General features: G+C 39.9%; 1 protein-coding gene across 1 annotated transcript; it reads right to left on the bottom strand.

Moving 5' to 3' along the window:
• Nucleotides 1-639: 639 nt before the first annotated feature.
• On the bottom strand, nt 640-11,265 carry COX5A (cytochrome oxidase subunit Va). Its single transcript, XM_027957175.2, has 5 exons — nt 11,074-11,265; nt 6,550-6,666; nt 4,372-4,493; nt 2,989-3,111; nt 640-805 (listed from the first exon to the last, which is right to left on the bottom strand). Exons 1-4 carry the CDS (start codon nt 11,177-11,179, stop codon nt 2,998-3,000), a joined length of 459 nt encoding a protein of 152 aa, XP_027812976.1. The 5' UTR covers nt 11,180-11,265; the 3' UTR covers nt 640-805; nt 2,989-2,997.
• Nucleotides 11,266-11,617: the final 352 nt, after the last annotated feature.

Here is an 11,617-nt window from a genome sequence, read left to right as displayed (position 1 = left end):
GAGAAGCACTAAGGGGCTGGCTTCTACAGAGCACATCCTAAAGATTATCTCAATGACTACTTTAAAAACTTAATTTCACCCATTTTTGGAAAGGTACACAATTTGATCTGTACCCACAGACAACTAACCCTCTAAGCCCAGAGTACTTGCTGGCCCTGTCAACAAGAAAATTCTACATTGGACTTCCCCAGTGGTTCAGTGGTTAAGAATCTCCCTGCCAGGGTAGGGGACACAGGTTCGATCCCTGGTCTGGGACCACCATACATGCTGTGGAGCAATTAAGCCCATGCACCACAACTACTGAGCCAGCATGCTGCAACTACTAAAGCCTGTGCTCCACAACAAGAGAAAGCCTCTGCTTGCTGTAACTAGAGAAATCCCGCATGCAGCAACGAAGACCTTACACACCCAAATAACTTTTAAAAAAGAAAATTCTATATAGTTACTTAAAAAAATTTTTTTAGCTAATTTACCAGCAAGTGCACCCAAATACGTTAATGTAGCTGACTCATGTTGGATGGTTTCCAGAGAACTGAAGCAGTTCTCTCAACATATAATGTGGCAACCAAACAGTGAAACCAATGACCCTATAATAGTTTTTCCCCCCTGCCTTTCAATGCAAACACATGAAATACCTAATTTCAGTTCAAACTCATTTCCCTTTTATTAAAGTCCAAGTTACAATACATGGTTTGGTACTCAACAAAGGAAAACTTGTTTGAATAAGGTAATATGTTATCATCAGTATTTCCAGGTGACTCTTTATAATCAAGTAGCATTATCAATAAGTCCTTGGGAAGCCCATCTGTAAGAGAAAACATGAAAAATTAGCTGGGAAATAAAGAAAAGATAGAAATCTTACTAAAAATAACCTCTAGAGCAACAGCCCAAGGAAATCACTGCCTCTGTGTAGTCTCTTCTGCTCTTTCTTAATCTAGCCTGAAATCAACACACCAGGTACAAGCTATTTGGCTTTTTTGTTGTTTATCCACCTGGTAATTATTGATGTAGCATTCTTTTCTAATCATAAAAGTACTGGGGAGCTGCCCTCTTAAAAATTTTTAAGTAAAAGAAATGCAGTGTTACTGCAGCTAGAAAATATCCTTTTCACATTTCACAAAGATGTGCTATCTGGCTTCAGGGAGGAGGAAGACAGTGGTGATATAGAGATGGACAAAGATAAAATTAAGACTCTTGTTTCAAAGCAAGCTGTAAAAAGAGATCTCAAAATTGAATTCAAAACCTCAGGCATTTTCTGCTCAGTTTGTGGCAGGAAGATTGAATGTAGGTATTCTTTGAGTTTAAGATTTTTAGAGTGTGGAATTAGGTGTTCACTAATTACTTTGCCAACAAAGGTCCGTCTAGTCAAAGCTATGTTTTTTCCTGTGGTCATGTATGGATGTGAGAGTTGGACTGTGAAGAAAGCTGAGCACCGAAGAATTGATGCTTTTGAACTGTAGTGTTGGAGAAGACTCTTGAGAGTCCCTTGGACTGCAAGGAGATCCAACCAGTCCATTCTGAAGGAGATCAGCCTGGGATTTCTTTGGCGGGAATGATGCTGAAGCTGAAACTCCAGTACTTTGGCCACCTCATGGGAAGAGTTGACTCACTGGAAAAGACTCTGATGCTGGGAGGGATTAGGGGCAGGAGGAAAACAGGATGACAGAGGATGAGATGGCTGGATGGCATCACCAACTCGATGGACGTGAGTTTGAGTAAACTCCGGGAGTTGATGATGGACAGGGAGGCCTGGCGTGCTGCGATTTACGGGGTTGCAAAGAGTCGGACACGACTGAGTGACTGAACTGAACGGTACTCTAACCATGCTCACTGGTTCTTTATCTTATGAGGATCTGATACTAGCTTTTTAAATAATCTTGGGTCCACTTTTACTGAAACTTTTATAAGATAGCTTAGTTCTACCTTTTAAAAATAAACTTCTTACTCTTGGGAAGCAAACCTTCTATTTAAGCCTCATTATTTACATCTGAGAAATAAGACTATGGCCTTAGTAAATGCTTTAGTACTGCAATGCCTACAAAGGATGTGTGGCATAGTAAAAACAATGGACTCTGGAGCCAGACTGCCTTGGTCTAAATGTGGGTTCCTCTACTACTTGTATGACTTCGGATAAAGTGCCTCAATTTTCCTCATTAGTAAAATACTAAAATGGGAATAAGTGTAATAACAGTAAGTACTTCACAGGACTGTTCATGAGGATTAAATGAGTTTGTAAAGCACATAAAACAGTACCTCATACATAAGAGTTATATACACTATATGTGTTTGATAAATAAAATAAATATAAGCGTTATTACTTATGTATTTTTTTCTGTTTTACAAAGGATTTTCTGCGTACTGCTCACTACTCAGCAATCTTGTGACTGGTTTTATTACCTAGTCTGTATTTTCCACAAGGTATCAAGTTTGTATGTATTATCAATGAATATTACCTATTATATTTCAACTTGGGCATACAAAAACAGAAGCATCAAATTAATGAAACCCTGATGTTAAAAATAAAGATGTATAAAAGCATGCATGATGAATACCTGGTATGTAATAGATTGCCTTAACTAAGGAGAGGTTAAAGAGCTGGAATTAGGAAAAAGGTATGGAGAGGGCTTCAACTCTATGTGAAACCTCTCATTTCTTGGGGGAGAGGGAGAAACTAAAGCAAATATGGCAAAAATAATATCTCAAAATTTGGGTATGGTTACATTTATTCCCTATGCTATTCTTTACCCTTGAAATATTTTATATTATATAAATTTTAAAGTAGATTTTTTAACTTGCCTTTACACCAATAAAAGAACAATTATAACAACTAGAAACAACAACTCTAGCTCTTTAAATTAATCATCACAGGTACTCTCTAAGCTCACAGCCTCTAACAAAGCCATGAAAAGGTCTTTCTCTGAGAATACTGTAATGCCACTCACTCACCCCTCCCTGGATCCTTTCTTGCCTTATTCAGGTATACCTTACCCATGAGGTTTACACTTTGTCAAGGCCCAGTTCCTCTGGAGTGGAGATTCCCAGTTCATTCAAAGTTGGTCTAAGTTCCTGGATGACATAGGGATAGATTTCCTTATGAGGTCCTGCTTTGTCCTGATGGCAAAGAAAATAGTCACATTTAGCTCCGAAAAGCTGTCTCTATTAACAAAATGAAGCTGAAAATGCTGTCAGTCATATGCAGAGGCTAGTACCAGAGAATACAAACCACCCACTTTTAAGTTAACATATTCATTCAAAAGAGAGAGCAACTTACATAGGCACTATTCAAGGTAGACTGCTAAGACACTTGGAGACTAAGACTACTAAATCCAGGGGGAAAGAAATTTTAAAGCCTTGAGTTACTGGAAAAGAAGGTGGTGATGACAGAATTTTGTGATGGCAATTAAATGTGCCCAGCAGGCAACAGGAATAATTAAGTTAACACGAAAAAAGTTTCTTAATTTGCCTCAATTTGAGACCCTAACTGAATTAACTACTGGTGCTGAATGGATTGATAGCCCACAGAACCCTTAATTATCTTAACCATTTTAGATAAAGTATTATCATACTTTCCCTCTTACAGACCTTGCGTTTCTTTCCTATAGAATATAAAAGTCTTTTCATGGAGAGCTACACGTAGAGAATACTTATTTCCAAGGCAAGAGAGCTTTGAGGAATACTTACCATAATATACAATTATACCTATATTGTCACAACATTCTTCAAAGACAAATATTAGAAGGTCAAATAGACTAAGTGTCAAGTTATTATATTATTCTTCTAACAAATTCTAGGTCTCCTTAAGTGTATTTTTTTAATTATCAAATTCTTATTTAAAATTCAATGTGTTGTTCATTATAGAAAAATTAAAAACTATAATCAAATAAGTGAGAGGAAAGTATATATCCTTACATTTTGATCATTCTCTCTATACTTTTTAATAAAAAGGGGATATACTACAAAAAATTATTTCACAATTTCCTTCAATTAATATATATCTTAAATGTTAAATATACTTCTACAGCATTAATAATAATCTCCTCTGGGAAGTCCCATTTTAAGAAGCCACTGGCAATACTTAATTTCATATCACAAGCAGCACAAAGATAAACTGCAATTTTTTTTTTTGCAATTCTTAATTATTTCCTTAAGATAAATTCTCAAATGGGATTGCTGAAATTTTAACAAGATAAATTCCTGAATAAATTCTCCCAAATACTCTCCAAAGAGAATATAACCACAATGTACATTCCCTCTAACTATACAAAAACTAATTTCAGGCATTTTAACAAATTCAAAAATACAGAATACGCTAATACCTAATCAATAGCCCACCTACTTCCAGAACAACCTTAGCATTGTTATTTCACTGACCTTAACAACCTCTAGGATGCGAACTGCACTAGCAAAATCATTTAAACGTCTGCATGCCCGCAAAGCAGCATCAATGATTTTGGGCTCTGGAACCAGGTCATAGCCAACAAGTGTGTTCATCCCTGTCAAATTAAAAAGAGGGGTCATATCAATCTGGAATATCCTCACTTAAACTTCAATTTACTTATCCATTATTTTTTTATTGAACTATAGACATGTGATCTTGTCTGTTTGATCCACTATTTTTTTTTTTTTTGCTTTACCACATGGCACGCAGAACTTCCCTTCCATGGATCAAACCTATGCTTCTTTCAGTGGAAGCGTGGAGTCTTAACCACTGGACCACCAAGTAAGTCCCCGGGCCCCTATTATCTCTGCTACTGCTGCTAAGTCGCTTTAGTCCTGTCCGACTGTGCAACCTCATAGATGGCAGCCCACCAGACTCCTCTGTCCCTGGGATTCTCCAGGCAAGAATAATGGAGTGGGTTGCCATTTCCTTCTCCAATGCATGCAGGCATGCTAAGTCGCTTCAGTCATGTCTGACTCTGTGCAACCCCATCAACAGCAGCCCACCAGGCTCCTCTGTCCACGGGATTCTCTAGGCAAGAATACTGGAGTGGGTTGCCATTGCCTTCTATTATCTCTAAAATGAGATAGCTGGGAATTCCCTAGTGGTCCAGTGGTTAGAACTTGGCATTTCCACTGCGTGGGGCCTAGGTTTGATCCTTAATTGGAGAACAAAGATCCTACAAACCACGTAGTATGACCAAAAAAATAATAACCTTGAGAGTGATCTTAAGTGCAAACACTATTTTCAAAATTAGCTGGTTTCTTTTCAAACAAGACGGTCATTTTCAACTCATATCTTTAACTCTTAGTACAATGTATGTACTTTGACTGCTTTAAAATAGGTCTGACTGAAAAATAATCTAAAAACAACCAGGGAAATGCTTAAGGAGAAAGTAATGAAGCCCAAATGAGGACTTTAAGGCGATATAGAGGACCATTAGTGCAGAGTCAGAAACATTCAACCAGAAAATACTGAGCATGATTACTTTTGGCTCTGCACAAAATGACACATCATAAAATTTAAGATTCTCTAATGGGAATGCAGAACTGTTCTTTTCATTACTTCTACTCAAGATTATCCAATAAGAATTTCCCTAGTTGCAGCAAAATGGAGTCATTACATGCCTGTGGAGAAGTATGAAGCACTTAGGTTTCTGGCTTTTATTAATTTTAAAATATTAAAACAAAGGACAGCAGTGACTGCAATGCTAGAATATAGTCATAGAATGAATTCTTCATTTGAGATAAACCGCCTACACTTAAAATTATCTATCAGTCTACTAGCTTGGTTATTAATGCTATTTACTCATGTTAAATGCACATTTACAAATTTAGGATAAACAAGTTCTAGCTTACTCTGATAGGACACTTACTCAGGACAAGACAGATAAATCATAACCGAGAATAAAAATAACAAAAATCCAAAACAATTACCAAGAGGGGAAGAAAACCAAATGACTACTTACATAAATTATCTATTTATTAAAAGTTACAAAATTGCTAAATCTTGCTCACCTTGGCCTATCTCTAGAGCAGTGATGATTTTGTCCCTTAGGAGACATTTCTGGTTGTCACAACTGGGGGTTTGTGGGGGTGTTAGCATCTAGTGGGTAGAAACCAAGGATGCTGCTAAACATCCTACAATGCAAAGGACAGCCCCTGCAACAAAGAACTGTCTGTCTGGCCCAAAACATCAACTGTGCCTCCTTCAAAACACTACTTTACAGGAAACACTTACTCTGGAAACTATAAACTTTCCTAATTGCAAGATGCATGACAATACCCAGTCTACATGATACATGTTTTCAAAATACAGCTGACCCTTGAACATGGATTTGACCTCTATGTGTCCACTTACACAGAGATTTTTTTCATAAATACTACATGATCTGAATCCATATATGGAGAACCTTGGACTCAGAACTGTGGATCAGGAGGGCCGACCATAAAGTTGTATATGGATGTTCTATGTGCAAGTGGGCATCAATGTCCCTAACCCCCAAGTTTTTGAAGGGTTAACTGTAGTTACTTTTAACAGAGTAGTGGAAGACTGCACAGCAGTTCATAATTCTGTATTAAAATAGACACATATGCCTGTGTTCCAATTACCTTTACGCAACTCCCAAGCATCAATATCTGGCTTATTGAAGTATGTCACCCAGCGAGCATCAAACTCCTCGTCTGTCTCATGTGACCCATGGGAGTAGCAGCGAAGTGACTGGACAGCTACAGGGGAGGAAGAACAGTAACTTCAATGTACAGAAGCAGGACTTGACTGGTTTTTTCCTTTTTTGGGTTTGTCTTAAAATATACACAACACAAAATCTACTATCTTAACCATTTCTAAATGTACAGTTCAGTGGTATTACATTCACTCAATGCTTAGGTTTTGAATCAGCTATGCATGTCATGGTAGAAAAATTATTCACCAGGTCAAATGAAATAAATCTTATGTACTGATTTGAAAAAAACATCTTAAAAAACTTAAGCACAGAGGGACTTCCCTGGGGGTCCAGTGGTTAAGGCTCTGAGCTCCCAGTGCAGGGGGCCTGGGTTTGATCTCTGGTCAGGGAACTAGATCCCACATGCCACAACTAAGAACCTGCATGCTGCAATGAAGATCCTGCGTACTGCAACTAAGACCCAGCACAGCCCCCAAATAAAAAAATAAGCACAGAAAAGTAAAACAAAAAGTACTACAGATGTATGTTTATGCTTTTCTCATTTATGTGTAATGCTGGTGTGTAACTGTTAACAGCAGTTATCTTTGGAAAGAAAAATTTTCTTTATATACTTATTTTTATGATAAACAGTATTAATTCCTAATTTAAAATAACGTTCATTCTTGGGAATGCCCTGGTAGTCCAATGCTTATGACTTTGTACTTCAACTGCCCAGGGCCTGGGTTCAGGTCCTGACTGGGGAACTAAGATCCCTTAAGTTGCACAGCCAAGAAGTAAGTAAAATGATGTCCATTTTATGTTTTTTTTGGCTGTGCCATGTGGCATCTTAGTTTCCAGATCAAGGAGGAACCTGTGCCTCCTTCAGTGGAATCACAGAGCCCTAACCACTGGACTGCCAGGGATTTCCCTGCATTCTAGTTATTAAGCAAATTTCTAACATATTTTCTTAATTTAAAAAGTCACAATGAGAAGCAATGCACCACCACAAGTGAAGAGTAGCCCCCACTCACACAACTAGAAAAAGACAGCTAGAAGCAATGAAGACCCAGAGCAGCTAACAACAACAAAAAAAGTTCACTTATACTCAATGAAAAAAAGTTTTATTAGATTTCTAAGGAGTGAGATTTTTAAATATAACACTATCAAGAAAACAGGACACCCTTAGCAGTCTGCTTCCAATCAATATACCCTTTTCCAGTACCATATGAAAAGCCTTTCATTTTCAGTTTCTGCTTGTAACTGGACAGTGAATTGGGAGTTAAGAGATCTAAATTCCTTCTGAATAGCCTCTGAATGGGGCAGGAGGTGGGAGAAGGAATTTTTATCTTTGGGTTTTAGGAGGCAGTAGAGCCTAGTGGTCAGATACTTCTAGGCTCTTCACTCTCTTGTTGTTAATTAACTCAGGTTTTATATTCCTTATCTGTAAAATGCAGATACCACTACCTTAGCAGAGTATGATGATTAAAAATGAAAGCCAGGTTAACATTTTGCCTAGGGCTTAGTAACCTTGTAGGTATGTACTCATTGTAGCTTTAAATTAATCCTTATCTAGAAGTGCCTTAATTGATTTATTTATAGAAATCATAATTCATAGAAATAAAACATTCTTCAAATTGCACCTCTTATTGTATGAATTATAAGAGCTTGGTATAATTTCTAGTTATTTTTAAAGGCTTAACATATCAAAAACAACCTTTCAGCCCACCATCACCCAAAATTTGTAAACCATCTTTTTCAAAAATAAGTTATCCTTAACTGAATAAAGTGCAAGTATATAATTGAAGTATAAACTGTTAAGCAGTTCCTTATCAAGTTAAATATACACCTACCAAACACAGTAATTCCACTTCTAAGTATTTACTCAAGAAAAATGAAGTATATAATTCTCTCCCTAGAGGCAACTATTAAGTGTACCTTCCCAATCATCCAGTAAATTGTTTCGTGATAACGAATTTCTTTTGCTCACTGCTGGGCATGGATTTCACTAGATGACTGTGGTTTTGTTTTCTAACTGTGAAAAAGATGACCAACAAATGCAAATCTTAGTCAGGGAGATCAATGGATCTCCTTCAATGATTTGTTCACCTTCCTTCTGAGAGTCCCAAATTACAAACTGGTTTTATTAAAAAACAAAGACAATGCATGAGACAGCTATTTAGAAAACCAAGCAAGCACTGGGAACACACACAGATCTCAGGTTGAGGAAAACACACTTTCCCAATGGTTTACATTATATTCCTTATTCCAGTCATAAGCAAAGCAGGATCTAGTCTTCTAGTTATGGACATGCTTAACATTCTGATTTTTAGGTAAATTATATCCCTCACACCACCCCAATGTACAGCATTTCCACCTAGTTTTGAGGCTTGTATGGTAAACTATTTTGGAAAACAATTACTCGGTGTTTTTATATAAAGGTTTCAGAGTAGAAAAAGGGAACCATCTGTAAAAAAAAAAACTGGGACATTTCTAGGGCTACAATCTAAAAATCTAACACTGCTTTTTGCCTTTCTGTTAAGCAAACATATTTAGAAAAATTAAGTGGCTCATTAATTCCCTTCAATAACTAAACAGGTCAGACAAAGCTCAAAGAACAGGCATTTTGGTGGTGGTGATTCTAAGGCATAATGGAAAGAACTGACTAATGTAAAGGGTATATAAACAAGCTCAAACACAGCTATACGGAAGTACAAGGTTTAGGGGCCCAAAAGGTAGAAATCTATAAATGTGGGAGTGGTGCAGAAAAGGTTGGAAGGTAATTAAAAATGCTACTTAAATTTAGCCCTCCACCAAGAAAGAGAAAGCAGAAACTCTTCCCACCTTCTCATAGCCTATCAGGGTAAGGAATAGGGGTGAGGACTGTGTAACTTTTAAGGGTTGGCTGGAGAATTTAGCAATTATTCAAAATATTTAATTATCTAATTCAGTAGTTATTGGAAAACAATTCTGTTACAAGGTGGAGTCTGAAGTGGGACAAAATAGGCAGTTTGGGTTGCTACTTACTTACAGCAAACCTGAAGCTCCCCAGGTTAACCCCTCCAGAGCTCTTTCATTCTTGGATAGCCTCATCCAAGAATCTTAAGCCTTTCTGACTTTTATTTGCATGAAATTTCTTCAGTCTCATAATGATAATAAACCTCACCTATAATATGCAAAAATGAAAGGCACTATAAAAATAAAGCAAATGTTTCGAGCATTTGTGCCAGGAAAGGTGCTGAGAGTTAACATTATCTCATTTAAACCTCACAACTACTAAATAGTATCCCAATTTTAGACTTAGGCAACTGAGTCTTAGGGTTTAACTAACATGTCCAAGGTCACACAGCTAGAAAGTAGTTGACATGAATGTAACCATGACTGCCTCCTTGTGGCAAATATTTAGGTTTATGGGACAACACCTAAAATACAGTTTTTTGTATATGAATTATGCTTAAGTGGGCGGCTAGAATGATTGGACATAAATCACTGTCTAATCTTAGCAAAAGTTTGAGTTCATACGTTTAAATATGCATGCTTAGGGGCCAAATTTCATTATGTAGCATATACTACCATTATGGGCCGAAACCAAAGTGCAGTTAAAATAATTAAAAGTGCTAGACACAAAGTCTCCAGGAACAGATATAACCGGAAGGCAGAACAAGAGACAGGAATCAACAGAACATCTTACACTCCGCAATCAGGCTTCTAACCGGAAGCAAAAACATAAAGCTTCCCCATATAGGCAGAACCCCCTATTTCTGGGTCTGTGATATCCAATTCCTGAAATAAGAGTTTTATCATAAGATCTATCAAGTCAGTCCCTCTTCCAGGCCTCAGGAAATAGTTACACACGTCGATCTATCATAAAAGTTTAAGAATTACAATGTGACAAGGCAGTCTCTAAAAATACTAGAGTGGTCTGGTTAAGTGATGGACAAAACGCTAACCGAGATACGTCTGATGAAAAGACTGTTAAGTGTCGCACACGTAAGTATAACGTGTTCTTGGAAGACGCTGGGGGCGGCGGTGCCGGGGACCCCGGAGGGATCACCCCCGCCCCTACCCTGAGCTCAATGTCACCTTCGCCGAAGCGCTGCAGGCCGGCGGTGGCCACTCCTAGTCAGGTGGCCGCAGGGTCAGCGCCGGGGCACGGTCACGGCCTGGGGACCGAAGGGGTCCGGTGGGCACGGGAGGTGCGCTGCGCCCCCTCCTTGGCGCCCACAGCAGGTCCACATTTGATCGGTCCGCGGTGCCCGCACCAGGAAGTCGCGCCGAGGGGGGCCTCGGGGGCGCGCCCTCGAGTCTTTCACAACTCGAGGCGGCGGCGAGAACGGCAAGCGGTCACCAGGTTCAGCCGCCGGCCCGCAAGGTAGGAGCTAGGCCTCTGGGAGAGCCTGCCATCGCGTGGCGGCGGGGGCCCAGGTCACCGCAAGGACACGCGGGCGCGGACAGCGGCAGGCGGGAGCCTTACCGGCGGCTTGGCCGGGGGCCGGAGTGGGGTGCAGGAGGCTTCGAGGGCTGGCCCGGGCGACTGCGGCTGCAGCTACAGAGCAGCGGCGGACAGCGGCGCCTAGCATGACGGCGATGGCGGCGCACAGGTTAAGGCTGAAGAGAAGCCGGGTGTGAGCCCACGACCGCTCGGGAGCTCGTGGGGGCCGTACTCACGCACCGACGCACGGTGGGCGGAGCATAAGGGTCCGCCCACTGCGGCCCTCGCGCCTCGGCGGAAAGAGGGCATCACTGGGCCAACGGCAGGCTACGGCGGCGCGCTGAGGACAAACTATTTCGGCGTCGCTTCCCCACGGCTTACTGGTCCCTTGGACGGCAGGGGCCGTCGTGGAGCAAGGAATAGAAGGAAGGGGAAGAGCCGTCAGTAGACAGCGCGGTTCAGATCCGGCTCGGGAGACGACTCCTGCACCTCAACATGCGAAAATAACACTACAAATTATAATTTAAAAAATACCTTCTTTGCTCTTTCCTTCCCAGGTTTGAGCCTAAAATAAGAGAGTGGGACA

The sequence above is a fragment of the Ovis aries genome, chromosome 18, assembly GCF_016772045.2.
Source record: "Ovis aries strain OAR_USU_Benz2616 breed Rambouillet chromosome 18, ARS-UI_Ramb_v3.0, whole genome shotgun sequence".
Classification (NCBI taxonomy): Eukaryota; Metazoa; Chordata; class Mammalia; order Artiodactyla; family Bovidae; genus Ovis; species Ovis aries.
Note: the sequence above shows the minus strand (reverse complement) of the source record. Positions and strands in the feature narration are given on the sequence as shown.